This window comes from Scardinius erythrophthalmus, assembly GCF_964197995.2.
Source record: "Scardinius erythrophthalmus genome assembly, chromosome: 5".
Lineage (NCBI taxonomy): Eukaryota > Metazoa > Chordata > Actinopteri > Cypriniformes > Leuciscidae > Scardinius > Scardinius erythrophthalmus.
The window spans coordinates 13897284-13913840 of record NC_138225.1 but is presented as its reverse complement, the minus strand read 5'-3'; the positions used below and the strand labels follow the sequence as shown (position 1 = coordinate 13913840).

At 44.4% G+C, this 16557-nt stretch overlaps 1 protein-coding gene across 1 annotated transcript in view; it reads left to right on the top strand.

Moving 5' to 3' along the window:
- tenm1 (teneurin transmembrane protein 1) overlaps positions 1–16557 on the top strand; it is a 176975-nt gene that overhangs the window by 108981 nt on the left and 51437 nt on the right. The window contains exons 12-18 of the mRNA XM_081367090.1: positions 2339–2524; positions 4275–4304; positions 4444–4590; positions 5762–5978; positions 7489–7608; positions 8092–8353; positions 15474–15741. Coding sequence (XP_081223216.1) covers positions 2339–2524; positions 4275–4304; positions 4444–4590; positions 5762–5978; positions 7489–7608; positions 8092–8353; positions 15474–15741 — 1230 coding nt within the window. The remainder of the gene's footprint in view (positions 1–2338; positions 2525–4274; positions 4305–4443; positions 4591–5761; positions 5979–7488; positions 7609–8091; positions 8354–15473; positions 15742–16557) is intronic.

Genomic DNA, 16557 nt, shown 5'->3' with positions numbered 1-16557 from the left:
GGGAAAGGATTGCAGTTAAATGCATGATACTGTATATACCAGGCACTGTCCACGAATATGGTACACTTTGGTATCCCATTACTATTTTAAAAGCTTTAGCGGCCCAAATTCCATATTTTTCGGTAGTGAGAACTATTGGATATTTAAGGTGAAGTAGAGTATTATCTTATATAAAATGAACCTAGCATGAAGAGTAACCAGTTGTAAACGCATATAATGTGAAGAATTCTGCCCATCTCACCTCCAAGGTTTGTTTTTTTGCAATAGTACCCTATAACTGAAATCATACAATGTCAGAATTGTGACATAATTTGTCAAAATGTATCTCTTTCTACAGGTGGGACAAGAGGACAACTAAATAATGTCCTCACTTTCTCAGTCAATGTTAAAAAAAATGTTAAAATAAATATTTTCCTTTAATTTATGGTACATATAACTTTTTTAATAACTACAAACTAACATTTAATCCTAAACTATCTAGCCATAACTGAGTGATAACATAATTTTGGCTAAATCTGCAACCTTATTTTTCCAAGCTGCTACTCATTCTGGCATTTTTATTTATTTATATGTTTATTTGTACTTTTGTATTTAAGTTGGATGTATTAAACATCAAAAATGATCATTACAAGGTTGCACAAATTGGAAACCTCATAACATTTATAGAAAAAAAAAATATTTTGTAATATTTAGTCTGACCTCTCCTGAGGCTGTCTATCAATATGTTTTGAAGGTTAAACGCCTCCTGTCACTGTACCATTTGTTAATAGTGAGGAACTTTCTGTTATAAGAGTTTCAGGTCATATTTTGTACCCTATTCATGGACATGCCACCAGTTTCATCATTTCCTGGTTAACAATCATGATATTTAAATAAGAACACTGTTTTATTGCAGAGAGATTGCTTTTCTGGAAGATCGGCAGGATTTTGTAACTCAGTGCCTTTTGGCCACTGGCTAGAAAATGAAAGCATTTATTAAATATTATATTATCAAAATGCAATATTTATCAAAATGCATGAATATTACAGCATGAAACTGCCCGTTTTCACGGCAGAGCAGTAAAATTGATAATGTGTGTATTAATAAACATTCCGGTTTAATGCCCTTCCTGTCATTGCCAGACATTTATATCTTGCGCGTGATTGAGAGCAAGAACTCTCGTCCGATGTGCTTTATAGAACAGCAAGGATAATTTGTTTTGAATGGTAGAGGGTGATATAAGTGAGAAAGACAGAGGAGAGGCTGTCCAAACTGAACACTCAGTGCTGCAGTTACAGAGGAGGGATTTGGCAGCTGATTTTAAGTGACTTTTAAGATATGAAAAACTGTCATCTCCGTTTGACCCGTCACGAATCCTGTAAGTACACGTCAAGACAAAGCTATTCTGTCTGAGGGCCAGAGAGCAGATATATATTACTGTTTCAGGAAAATTGTTTTTGTCATAAAACTGTGGTCTTGAATTCAGGACCACAGTAACTATTGGACAGTTTAGGCTGGTGTTATAAACCAGACTGTAGAAGAAGAGGAGAGGATGTGTGTGAATTTCTCCTCTCTTTACGCTCGTTCTTCACTACTGAAGGTGCACTGAATAATTGTTTTTACTAATTAAAAAAGTTATACAAAATATTAAAAAAAAAAATGTTTACACTCACATCAGATGATGAAACCTGTTTACTCTACACAGTTTAGCTCCAACCCTGATAAAAACTCACCTGTCTATAGCTTATGAGCACTGCCATGCTGACATAACACAACAATAATAAAGAATAATACGTTTAGTGTATATAGTACTTTCAGCCAGTGTTCAAGGCGTGCTCAGCTTGTTTGAAATGCACCGGACAGTCCAAACAGAATGAGTGGAAAAAATGTCCAAACAAGCAGTCCCTACTGGAGCGATGAAACAAACCGTGACGACCGGCAGCAGCCATGCCACTGATCAAAACACTGGGACGTCAAGTGCAAAGTGTGAACACATGACCACACAAGACACAAGCACAGCAGGAAGAGAGCTCTCAGCTTTCCAGTCATGGTACAGTGCAGCAGTCAGCTGAGCTGTGTACCAGCATGAACCTCCAACAACACAGAAAATCATTAGGATTGAATTCAAGAATGTCCATATACTGTGTGTTTAGGATGAAATGGAGGAAAGACAAAAAGACACGAAACAAAAGAGAAACAGCTTTGAAGTGAAGCGGCAAGAGATGGTAAACATGGTAATTCACGCATCCAATAGGTGACCCCTGTGTTGAAGAAGATGCAGCGTGAACAAAAATGTAGTCGATGATAATAAATGGTAACAAATGTATTTTCTCTCTGTCGCTTTGTGACTCATTTCAGAGGTTTGCCCCGTTCCCTGCAGCACCCATAGTGTGTGTGTTGCTGGACGTTGCCAGTGTGAGGAGGGGTGGGAAGGGGTCGCTTGTGACAAACAGGCATGCCATCCAACCTGTGAAGAGCATGGAGAGTGCAGGGATGGACAGTGTGTCTGTCAGCCTGGTTGGGAGGGAGAGCACTGCACTATTGGTATGTCTAAAAGACTGTTTGTATTATATTATATCACACTATTAGATAATATTATATACTGTATAATACTGTTCAAAAGTTTGGAATCAGTAAGATCCTTTTTTTCTTTTTTTATAAGAAATGAATACTTATATACAGCAAGGATGCAATAAACTGATAAAAAGTGACAGTAAAGATATTTAACTTTCTATACTGTACATTTTAAAATATAATATAAAACAGTTATTTGAAATTTGTCACAATATTTCACAAAATTTGTCACAGGTGGTTTTTGTTTTACCTGGGTTAGTTCTTGTGTCCTTTGTCTCTGTTCATTTATTGTTAAAGTTTTGAGGTATGTTTTCATTTGTTTCCATGGTTACTCATTTTTTAATTGATTAACCCCATCTGTTCCTTGTTTTCTCCCTTTACGAAGGGGCTGTTTACATAACACTGTTTTCAACTAAAAATGGAAAAATGTTTTTGCGCTTTGGCCAAATGGCCATTACATGACCACAGCGCTTTGGGGGAGAACGTTAAGAACCTTTATGTGTAAACTACAAAAATATGCAAATTTGTGAAAGCGAATTTGTCTTTTTTGTCTTTTCTTGTCTATGTTATGTTGGCTGTGTAATTCTTGCATTTATCCCATTCTCCTGCGTGTTTGTCATTTTGTTTGTGTTAAATAAAGTAACTGCTACGATTAGATTTTAACTGTACTTTGATCATAAATGCAGCTTTGTTGAGCATAAGATTTCTTTCTAAAACTTTCAAACCTCTTTCTGATCCCTTGTTTTATATATATATATATATTTATATATGTTTAACGTTTGTAGATTTTTTGCTATTCACTTTAATAATCCTGCAATACATAATAAATACGTTTATATATATAATGTATTTATATATTTTTTAATAAAATAATAGTATATAAAAAATAATAATAAAAAAATAATAAAATGTCCCATGTAGGCTCTCAAATAAAATGAGGTCATAGAAACTGCATGTATAATCAGTATACAAGAATTAGAAGTGGTAAGGTTTGTATGTGAAATCAGTTGCTTTGCACTATGTGAAAATAATTTTAGTGTGTAAAATAGTTTCACAGTGCTTTCCCCCCCCTTTTTTTGCCGTTCTTGGGCCTTAACACCCTTTTTTAACTTCTATTTTCAGCCTTGATATTTCCCTGACATTTCGCCAACCCTTTGACAGCTGGGTGTCATATCTGATTAACACGTTAGCATAAAAACAATCTTCATTCTGACTGGCAATCTTTTGGAATCATGCTCCAGAAATTTTGTAAATATCATATCTTCATGATTATTTGGCATTTTAACAGATTATTTGACAAGCGTCATTCATTTTTTATAAAACATGTAAATCAACTGATGCTGAACCAACATGGAGCCGTGTTTTTGCCTTGTAGATGATGTATAAACTAAACAGTCTCTCTCTTTCTACCTTTCTACCTGTCTCTCTATCTCTCTCTCTCTCTCTCTCTCTCTCTCTCTCTCTCTCTCTCTCTCTCTCTCTCTCTCTCTCTCTCTTTCATTCTTTTTTCCTCCTCCAACCCACAGTTCCTTTAATTGTGGTGCTCATGATGAGTACAGTCTGTGAAACTCAGGGGACAAATATACGCTTAAGGCAGCAAACGACAGGGACACTTAAAAAAAAAAGCACATATACGCACACACAGAGCTTCTCTGAAGAATGTCTCAAATGTAATTTCTCCTCTTTGTTCTCTCCGTCTTTCATTCTGTAACTATTTCAGCAGCACATTACCTGGATCTGTTTGATAAAGGTGAGTATGACTCACCTTAGTATGAGAGTATGTGTGATGACTGAATGAAGAAATGAATAGATGACTTTGTGATGTATTTTATATGAACAATCTTTGAAGAAAGAATATCATTGTTATAGGTGTTCTGTCTCTCTCTTAGATGCATGTCCTGGGTTGTGTAACGGTAATGGACGCTGTACACTGGAGCAGAGCGGTTGGCATTGTGTGTGCCAGTCGGGATGGAGTGGCCCGGGCTGTAACGTCGTCATGGAAACCGAGTGCAATGACAGTAAAGATAATGACAGCGGTAAAGACCCCTATAGGACATGAGCTTTGTGGATTACATATAGAGAGGATGAATTATGCTTTAGGTTAACAGATACATTCTCACAAAGATATTGTTCTAAGCGTGATTAGTTACACTACTGTTGAAAAGAAAAAAAAAGGAATACTTTGATTCAACAAGTATACATTATATTGATCAAAAATTGATGACATTTTTACACATATATAAGGAAACAAAATATTTTTATTTCAGATAAATGCTGTTTCTTTTATTTCTCAGATTGTGTGTAAAGGGGTTTAAAGGTGCTCTAAGCGATGTTGGGTGATGTCACTTCTTGTTGACGTTCGAAGTATTGTCAAACAAAACAGAGGCTAGCTCGACCCTCCCTCCTCCTCATCCCGTCCCCTCCCTCCTCCGAAAATCTCGCCACCTTTAGAAGGCTTTTCCCTCTTCTTTGCTATTTGTTCATCGGAAAGTCGTCTCTTTGGTCGTGTGTCGGCCATATCAAAATTCAAGAGAATATAATTCTAACGTTTGTCGTTGTCTAGGACATCTCTCCTCTGGCTAACATCCCTCTTCATGCTTCTCTCTCCTCCACTCCCCACACCCCCCTTCATGTGCACACGCACTAACCACCCAACCCCATCTCATTCTTGTCGGTCATTGGCTGGAACACTGTTTGTTAGTTTCGCGGTGCAGGCTGGCCCAGTTTGTTTTTGTTGCCGTTTGTGGAGCCTGGGCTGTCTACAGAGACCGTGTTTTTTTTTACAGTGTGTTTTTTGGGTAAAAAACAAAATTGTCCGTAGAAATCTAAATCTGACAAAACATTTTAAAAAGACAAAAAATTGAGAGATATTCTCATTGGGAAAAAATTATTTATAATAACCAAAAAAGTTTTTAGTGGTTGCGTTAGTTTGAGCCTGTAGTCGTTAACCATTAGCTTTATATAAAAACAACAGTCTATAATATGTCCTCTTTAATGTATCTATACAGTGTGTGTGTTTGTGTGAGAAAGAGAGAGAGGTTTCTGGGTTATTCTCTCTGAGACTTTCTCCTGTGGGAGGTTAAAAACACAGATCCCCTTTAATGGAGCTGACAAATGAGATCACGCGCACGCAGACACACGCAGAGCAAGGGCAAGCTGCATCAAGGCTACATGTCTCCGCATGTAAAGTGTGTATGTGTGTTTCAGATGGTCTCGTGGACTGTGTCGACCCAGACTGTTGTAGTCAGCAGATGTGTGTGAGTGCCCCGCTGTGCCAAGGCTCGCCTGACCCACGTGACATCATTCAGCAGAGCCATGCCCCTTTCGAGACACGCCCTTCACGTCAGTTCTTCGACCGTGTGCGATTTCTCATTGGACGGGACAGCACACACATACTGCCAGGAGACCTGCCATTTGACAGCAGGTGATAAACACACACTGCCAAATATTAGCTTAAATACACTTAGCCAACACACAAGCACACATAATCTTATCACAGGTAAAACAGAACTTGATCATGACCTCTCCCAGATACTCAAAGATTTGATGGTATGATTGTGACCGTATTTACATGGACATCATTTTCCTATCCGTTTTTTTTATGATTGTTGTGCGATCCCACTGTGGTTTTGGGTAAAAGCAAAGGCAGGATGTGTGACATCAACTGTAATTTTTTTTTCAGTGTGCTATAAACATCTTAGCTCAGACTTTGGTCACGACTGACAGCTTTGACTGTCCGTTTAAGCCACCAGCCTGCATCCGCTCTGACATCCTCATTCACATGCGAAATTGAAATGAGACCGCTCAAACCCAAGCATGCCGTTGCGTGCTAATGTTGGCAATGTTTTGGCTGGAAAAGCGGGGGGAAAAACAAGGTCGGAGTATCTGGAGTCACTTGGGAGAAAGAGGTCATGGACTGTTCATTCTTCAAAGTAATTTTGGTAGTACGATCATAACTTGAAAGTAATGCTAAATGAGAGATGCATTTTTCATATAAAATTTGTATCCTCTTTCACACATACAGAAATATATTGTTCAACATTTGTTTACAAGTCAAAAATCTGTCTTCACATTAATGTTAATTTTGTCGGCTATTTTTTGTTTTTTTGTTTGTCTTAGTCCTGTGTTAAATGTCCTTTTTAGTTTATCATATTTAGTCAACCTGTCCTGTTTTTTGTTTAGTCAAGTATTAGTCAATAAAAACTTAGTTTAAAATTATAGAATTATCATACTATTTAAGTATTATATTATACTAATTAAAAAATTATAATACTATTTAAAATTATAGGGGGTGAGGTGAGACGATCACCACAAGAGTTGTTTGATTCTTCAATTTTAAACCATGCCAAGAAAATTGTTGGAGACGATACTCATATCCTGAATGCCAACTTTAAATTATTACCATCAGGAAGGAGGTATAGGGTCTTGATGTGCAGGTCTAATCGACTGAAAAACTCGTTTGTTCTTACTGCAATCAAAGTGTTAAACAGAGATAAAATATTATGAATTGCCATTGTGTCTTCTATGTATCTAATTTCACTTACTTTCTATTTATTTTAATGTATGTTGTATTGTACGTATTGATTGCCATTATGTGTTATGTATTTAATTTTACTTATTTCTTACTTATTTATATATTTTAACTTAAAAAATCTTACATACTTCACATATGAGCAGTGTGACTCACCCCAAAAATAATCTCCCAAAAATGATTTTTGCTGTCATCATCTAGTTTGAGGAAGTTTAGAATCGATTGAAGCATCTATTGTATTTTTCTCTGATTACTGAAAAGAGAGTGCTCTTCTCTCAGTTTCGATCTCTTCTGACAGATCCTTTGGTTTCTCTTGCAATGACTGCTCTCTCTCTCTCTCTCTCTCTCTCTCTCTCTCTCTCTCTCTCTCTCTCTCTCTCTCTCTCTCTCTCTCTCTGTGCAGTCGAGTGTGTGTAATTCGAGGACAGGTTTTGGCCTCTGATGGAACTCCTCTCGTTGGCGTGAATGTCACGTTTCAGCATAACCCTGAATATGGATACACACTCAGCCGACAGGACGGCAGGTAAAACACACTCTTATACCCTTTGTAAAGAAAGACATATAATACATAATAGACCTTATGTGCTAGAGAAACAAGCGCACAGCCATATTGTCAACATTGGAAATAAATCAGCTTTTACATTCAAAAATATACCAAAATAGCAAACAGCTATTTTATTTTGTAATATTTCACAATATTACGCTTTTTACTGTATTTTTATTCACATAAATACAGCATGAACAGCATAAGAGATTTTCATTAACATCATTAACAATTTTAATAACCCCAACATTCAAAATATGAATTTTATATATACAGTATATATATATATATATATATATATATATATATATATATATATATATATATATATATATATATATATATATATATAGCATACAGTATACGTCCTGGATACATACACACACTATCTTGCATATTTACTGTATGGAATATATTTAAACCTTTTTTTATGTATGTTTGTATTTTTGTTTTTCCCGCTAGCTTTGATCTTCTGGCAGTGGGCGGAATCTCTGTTACTCTATTGTTCCAGCGAGCTCCATTCTTGTCCCAGATTCGTTCTGTCTGGCTTCCTTGGAACCAGTTCATGGTCCTGGACCGAGTTTTTATGGAAAGAGCTGAATCTAAACCACCTGTCTGTGACCTGAAAAACCTGATCAGTCCACACGCCGTTGTTCTCTCCGCCCCCCTCCCACGATTCGCCGCTGACTGTGAGGACAGAGGAACTGTCGTACCTGAGCTACAGGTATAAGACAAGCTTGCTCTGACAAAACACTGAATGCATTATATTATGTCATTTTATTAGTTAAAAATTAATAATGTTAACATCAGACTATCCTGGAATCAACTTGAATGTCGCTCAGGTCTCTTGTATGCCTATTTATATGACACATGAAACGTCTCGGTTACGGATGTAACCCTCGTTCCCTGAGTAGGGAACGGAGACGTTACGTCGGATGACGACGAATGGGGTTTCGCTTAGAAATCCTATCATCTTCGAGTATATAAAACGAGCCAATGGCAATGAAATGCCATGGGTCTGCGGAATTTGCATAGCGTAACTCCGCCCCACCCTGGGGGTATATAAGGAAGTGCGCTGGCAACATGCAGATATGTCTTCGCTGAGGAGCCGAGACTGAACTCAGGCGTTCCAGCGGTACAGCGGAAGTGGCAGGGAGACGTAACGTCTCCGTTCCCTACTCAGGGAACGAGGGTTACATCCGTAACCGAGACGTTCCCTTTCGTTGTCACTCCGAGTTACGTCGGATGACGACGAATGGGGTTCCCAGTGTAATCACGCCACCTCTCGACTGTCTTCCAGTGCCCTGCGTAAGTCTGAGCTCCCTGTCGTGAGACTAGCATGGACGAAGGAGTCCTACTTAACACAGGAATACCAAGGTACACTGGGAAGCATATCCAGTGGAAATATGCAATCATGCCCAACCTGAAGGGGGGGACTTGGAATACACATATGACCCCGAAGGGCTGCATACGGAATAACACTGGGGTGTCCAGCCGCAGGTGGAATATTTCAACCCCAGGGGTGGCAAGGTGGCTTGCCAAGGGAAAGACACATGCTCAAAAGAGGCTTACAGTGGAATACACATGTGGGGGTCACCCAGAGGGGGAACCATGCACATGGAGGCACCCAGCCAAGCGCGAAAGCTGCCGGTGGCATAACTCTGGCGTTGACGTCGTCAGTGCTGGAGGAGACTCAGGGCTTATCAGGCTCACCTGAGGAAATATATCGCACGTATCCCATCCGTGGAGAGGAATGGCGAACAAGCGAAGACACCTGAGCAGAATCTCTTACCGGCTAGTTGAAGCGAGTACATGAGAAGAAACTGGCTCCACTCGGAGATTTATAGAATCTCGCGAATGTGTTAGGTGTCGCCCAGCCTGCAGCTCTGCAGATGTCTGTTAGCGAGGCGCCATGCGCTAGAGCCCAAGAGGATGCCACACTCCGGGTGGAGTGGGCCGTCACACCAAGGGGGCACGGTCGGCCTTGCTGCTGGTATGCCAAAGCAATGGCGTCCACTATCCAGTGAGACAGCCTTTGCTTGGAGAGAGCCTTTCCCTTCAGCTTCCCACCATGACAGACAAAGAGCTGGTCTGAGGTCCTGAAACACTGCGTTCTGTCTACGTAAGCACGGAGTGCGCGTACTGGACAGAGCAGTGCCAAGGCTGGGTCTGCCTCCTCCAAAGGCAGTGCTTGCAGGTTCACCACCTGCGAAAGGGTGTGGTGGGAACCTTGGGCATATATCCAGGCCGGGGTCTCAGGATCACGTGAGAGTTAGCCGGTCCGAATTCCAGGCACGCTTCGTCAACCGAAAATGCCTGCAGGTCCCCTACCCTCTTGATGGAGGCCAATGCAACCAGGAGCGCTGTCTTCATTGACAGGAACTTAAGCTCCACTGATTGCAGAGGCTCAAAGGGAGCACTCTGCAGGGCAGTTAAAACCACTGAGAGGTCCCAAGAGGGTACGAGGGGAGGCCGAGGAGGATTCAGTCTCCTGGCTCCCCTCAGGAACCTGACGATCAGGTCGTGCTTTCCTAAGGACTTACCATCAACTGCGTCGTGATGTGCGGCAATGGCGGCAACATACACTTTCAGGGTGGAGGGAGACAGCCTTCGCTCCAACCCTTCTTTTAGGAAGGAAGCACGACACTGATCGGCATATCGTGGGTTCTAGATTTTAGAAGAACACCAGTCGACGAAGAGGTTCCACTTCGACGCATAGGCATGTCTCGTGGACAATGCTCTAGCGGAAGTGATGGTAGCCACCACCGCTGGTGGTAGGGTACTCATACCTGCCTCATCCCGTCCAGGAGACACACGTGGAGGTTCCACAGATCGGGACGAGGGTGCCATAGGGTGCCCTCGTCCCTGAGAAAGCAGGTCCTTCCTCAGGGGAATAGGCCAGGGAGGTGCTGTCGCGAGGAGTACTAGTTCTGAGAACCAGGTGCGGTTGGGCCAATACGGGGCAACCAAAATTACCTGCTCCTCGTCCTCCCTGATCTTGCGCAAGGTCTGCGCAAGAAGGCTCACTGGGGGAAACGCATACTTGCGGAGGCCCCGCGGCCAGCTGTGCGCCAGTGCATCCGTGCCGAGCGTGCCCTCGGTCAGGAAATAATACAGGTCGCAGTGGGACGAGTCGTGGGAGGCAAACAGGTCTACCTGTGCGTCCCCGAACTGATCCCAAATCAGCTGAACCGTCTGGGGATGGAGTCACCAATCTCCAGCGAGAGGCCGAAGCCGAGACAGCTGGTCGGCCGCCTGGTTCAGGTCTCCCGGGATATAAATGGCACGAAGCGACCTCAGATGCTTCTGACTCCATATGAGGAGGTGGCGGGCGAGTTGTGACATACGGCGGGAGCGCAGACCACCCTGACGGTTGATGTACGCTACAGTCGCGGTATTGTCTGATCGGACCAGTACGTGTTGACCCCTGAGCAACGCCTGGAAGCGGTGCAGGGCAAGACGTACAGCCAACAACTCGAGGCAATTGACATGCCAAAGGCGCTGGGGTCCTGTCCAGGAGCCCGCGGCCGCATGTCCATTGCACATGGCGCCCCAGCCCGTGGTGGAGGCATCTGTTGTCACAACAACATGCCTGGACACTCGTTCCAAGGGCACTCCGGCCCGAAGAAAACTGAGGTTCGACCACGGGGTGAAGGTCTGACGGCAGGTCGGAGTTACTGGAACTCGGAGCGTGCCGTGGTGCCATGCCCACCTCGGGACTCGATCGCGAAGCCAAAGCTGAAGTGGTCTCATATGAAGCAACCCGAGTGGCGTGACAGCCGCTGCGGATGCCATATGCCCCAGGAGCCTCTGAAATAGTTTCAGTGGGACCACACTCTTGCCCTCGAACTGACGAAGGCAAGTCAGCAGTGATTGCGCACGCTCGCTCGTAAGCTGCGCGCACATGGCGACCGAGTCGATCTCCATACCGAGAAAAGAGATCCTCTGCACGGGGCAGAGTTTGCTCTTCTCCCAGTTGACCCGAAGGCCCAGACGAGCTAGGTGCCGGAGCACAAGGTCCCTGTGTTCGCAAACCTGGTCTCGAGAGTGAGCTAGGATCAGCCAGTCGTCGAGATAGTTCAGGATGCGAACCTCGTGTTCCCGAAGGGGAACAAGGGCTGCCTCGACGACCTTCGTAAAGACGCAAGGAGACAGGGCTAGCCCGAAAGGGAGAACCGCGTACTGGTATGCCTGCCCCTCGAAAGCAAACCGTAGAAACGGTCTGTGTCGAGGAAGAATGGAGACATGAAAGTAGGCGTCCTTCAGGTCGATCGCTGCAAACCAATCCTGCGGCCGTATGCACTCGAAAATGCGCTTGGCCGTGAGCATCTTGAACGGCATCCTGTGAAGGGAGCGGTTCAAGACGCACAAGTCGAGGATTGGCCGTAACCCACCGGATTTCTTCGGTACAATGAAGTAAGGGCTGTAAAAGCCGGACCTCATTTCGGCTGGAGGGACAGTCTCGATCGCACCCTTCGCCAGTAAGGTAGCGACCTCCGCTCTCATAACCGGGGCATTGCCACCGACCATAGTGAAGCGGACTCCCCTGAAGCGGGGAGGAGACCGCGCGAACTGAATCGCGTAGCCGAGCCTGATGGTCCTCGCGACCCAGCGGGACAGCCTGGGAAGCTCTAACCAGGCTTCCAGGAACTGTACCAGCGGGGTCATACGGACCACAGACGTACCCTCGGTGGTGCAGCGAGGCGGAATGACCGGCCCAGGCGTGGGTGGCATAGCGGCCCGGTGCGGGGGCACGGTCATTAGCCGCGTCCTGCCAGAGGAGGCCAGGGGAGGACTAGCGTCCCACTGGGGCGTGCTCTGGCAGGGAACTGGCGACAGAGGGGGACGAGAGTGGCGAGGCTCGTGAGCGACGTGCACTGTCATCCGCACGCTCTGTTTGCTCAGAGATGGGGAAGTGAGTTCTTTAACTTAGGGTGCTGCTCGTCGTGGGACGAGCAGCGGGTTAAAAACCAAGGATTCTCCCCCGGCCCTCCACCGGGGGAAGGAGCGGCCCTGCTACCGTCTCCAGGGAAGAACTCAACGCCATCTCTGAGCAGCCCGTCTCTGGAGCGCCGCTTGGCCTGGCGTTAGCGGGGCACAGGGCGGAGACAGGCGGTGCTACCCTCCTGCGAGCTCCTCGTGCTCTGAGCCAGTGAAGGCTCGAGGGGAGGAATTGCAGAGGGGCGGTGTCGGCGGGAAGCAGGCTAAGGAGCCCGCACGGACAGATGACCGTCGGTGCAGAAGGTCCTCAGCCTGCTTATAGAGTGATCGAAGACTGTTGGGCGCAATCCTCAATCACACCACCGACCAGGCTGCCCGTCTCAAGAGTGCTGCTTAGGCTGGCGTGGCAGTCTAAGGGGCGGAGACGGGCAGCGCCGCCCTCCTGCGACTTGCTCCTGCTCAGGGCCGGTGAAGACCCGAGGGGAGCAGCCGCACGGAGGGGGCCTTGGCGGGAAGCAGACTAAGGAGACCGCACGGATGGATGACCATCGGTGCAGGACCCGAGTCTACTTCAGGTGGTCGAAGCCACACCGCCAAAGAGCCCAGCCCGGGACATGGGGGAGCTTAGAATATGAATTCTCAGACACCCCCACATCAACCTGGCTAAGCCCATGTCTGGACCACACTAGTGGACATCACCTGACCCAGGATCACGCAGGTACTGATGTCGCCTGAGCGAGGTCAGCAGTGTGCGTGGCGGAACAACCAGGCCGGCATGGGAAGCATAGCGTCCCAGCATAGGGGCGTTGGCCAGGGAAGGACTAGCGTTCCACTGTGGCCGGTTCGGACAGAACTCCCGGGACAGCACTGCATCGAAGGCGCAGGCGACACACAGCACTGCATGACCGTGCCACAATAGTGACAGGGAACATACAGCCCATGATCGCCGTGCGATCGAAAGCAGCGAAGGCGGAGGACACCCGCGGGCCGCGAAAGTCACGTGGACTCTCGCGGAGCGCAGGCGGCCTGATGCACGTCCGGGAGAAGCTCTTACATCGCTCGGGGGGAGGGCGGGGCCACTCCAGCCGATGCTTTCAGCTGCCCGGGAAAGCATGGCTGACAGCTCTGGATCGGTCCCGGCAACGATGGCACTCCCGTGGGAGGCAACGCAGTCGAAACTTCATTTCCAGAGGAATCAAGCCCGTCTTGTGATGCTGTGAGTGCATGACACCAACCGCCAGAGCCCCGAATGAAACACTGGGTCCCCGAAAGAAACCAGGCACATACAGAAGCTCCACGGCTCGTGATGTGGAGGGGGGTGTGGCCCGAGGAATTGACTCGTCGGTTGTTGTGCCACACCGAACCCTCAGATCACCCTGGCCACCAGCCAAAGTATCCCTTCTCGAGGAAGAGATAAATTGGGGTGTGGCAGAGGGGACTCTACTCACATGGAGATCATTGAGTCTCGATCTATAAACATCGCGGTGGTCATGTTCCCGCAATGAAAACATGACTCATCAACGAGCGCTGCCGAGCGTGATTAAGCCCAACACGCAAAACAGCGCTCGCAACCGTTAGGCAGATGAACACGCACACACATCCAGGAAATAGAAAATACACGGGCGAACCGTCTTGAAAAAGACGTGCCGCGTGCAGCTCTTTTAGAGAGTGGAAAAGCTCAGCAGAGTGCTGAAGCGCCCAGGGAGAAACACACTCACTGTCGGCAGATTACTGCACAAATCAGCAGCAGGAATGCGATCTCGCTGGAAACGCCGTCACACCAACACACTGAAGAGCCGCTCGTCTCGAAGAGATTTGAGATGACACTCAGAAGGCTTGTGGAGTGAAGTACTGCGAAAACATAGCGAAAACATATCTGCATGTTGCCAGCGCACTTCCTTATATATACCCCCAGGGTGGGGCGGAGTTACGCTATGCAAATTCCGCAGACCCATGGCATTTCATTGCCATTGGCTCGTTTTATATACTCGAAGATGATAGGATTTCTAAGCGAAACCCCATTCGTCGTCATCCAACGTAACTCGGAGTGACAACGAAAGGGAACTGCTCGCTTGCAGTATAGAGGGTGTAATACCTGATATTCACTGCAACCTAGTGGTGCTAGAAAAAGAAGAATGTTCCCATTATAATCAACAAGGCATATACACAGTGTAAAAAAAGAGATTTCTGCAGTGTAGACATTTTTTAAATTATAAAGTAAGCATTTGCAAGAGTCCAAATCTCAGTTGCGTGAAACTGTGTAAACTTGACACCTTTGTTGATTATAATGTAATGAGAACGTTCTAATATTGATGCATTACTCACTTTGAGTATATAATTTACTCAACATTGGAAGTAAACACATTCTCTGAAGTTGACTGATGAATAAAACAGCAAAAAAGTAATTCAGGAACACATTTCTCAGCTAAATTGATATGTAGCCCTCAGAAATAACATAACATTCAGTCTGCCACACAAAACAAGTATTTTTATTCTCTTATTATTAATAATCGTGATTGCAATATCAAGGGAAATCAAGGGATTTTTGTCATGTTCTTTCAGCCCTTCTGCTTATGTGGAGTGTTTCAAATCAGTCCCTTATGAGATTTCATATTGGTTAAGATGCTGTTTTGGAGGGCAGTAGCCTGTGTAGGCAGTAGACAGCGAGACAGCTCACTCAGTTTTGGAACAGAGCTTGTGTGTGTCTGTAGGCTGTAAGAACTGCAACCTGTGTTTATGGGACATTTATTTGGCAGCATTACGGTCATTGGCACGGTTTTTGTTCTGTATGGAAAGTGCACACAGTAAATAGAAATACAATTAATTTCTCTCACTGTCGCTCTGCCTAATAAATCCTTGTTCTTTGCGTCGGCACGTCTCCTTCTGTCTCTCTCTCTTTGTAGGCGGTCCAAGAGGAGGTGGTTATCCCCGCTACAGTTCTGAAGTTAAGCTACCTCTCGTCCAGAACTCCAGGCTATCGGTCTCTCCTGAGGGTGGTTCTGACCCACTCCACCTTCCCGCCGGGCTTGGCCAAAGTCCATCTGTCTGTGGCCGTCCAGGGTCGGCAGCTTCTGAAATCATTTCCTGCCGCTCCAAACCTCATATATGTTTTCTCTTGGAATAAAACCGACATCTATGGACAGCAGGTCACGGGGCTGGTGCAGGCACACGGTGAGGGTCTCTGTGTCTGTGAGAGCTAACTTTCTGTTGTTGTTGTTGTTTTAAAGATAAGCTTTCATTCCGTTTTACACTACCATTCATATGTTCAGGTCAAAAAGTCAGTTTTTAAATTAATACTTTTTCAGCAAGGATGCATTAATTTGATCAAAATGGACAGTAAAGACAAATTTTACAAAAGATTTCTATTTCAAATAAATGGTGTTCTTTTGAACTTTCTATTTATCAAAGAATCCTGAATATTTTTTTTTTATAGTTTTACTCCAAAATATTAAGCAGCACAACTGTTTTCAACATTGATAATAATAAGAAATATATTTTGAGCACCAAATCAGCATATTATAATTATTTTATGTGACACTGAAGCCTGAAGTAATGATGCTGAAAATGCAACTTTGCAATCACATGATTACATTTTAAAATATATTAAAATAGAAAAGTTATTTTAAATCATAATAATATTTCACAATATTACTGTTGATGAGCATAAAAGTCTTAAAAAACATTAAAATCTTACTGACCCTAAACTTTTGAATGCTATTGTAAGATAAAATGATCACACATGAAATAAAATGTCTAAATAGAGTTGTGTAAAGATTAAGAAACTTGATTGTATGTACTTAATAAGATGCAAGAGGCGTAACTGATTAGTCTCTTTCATAATTGAACTGTTTATGAACAACTGAATCTAGGACTCCAAACAGAACTGACTGACAACTGTCTTTTATCTCACAATACCCCTTTTTTCTGCCATTTTTCATAAGCTGAGATTGACAGATAGCTAATAGTAGTGATTGACAGCAAGAAAAT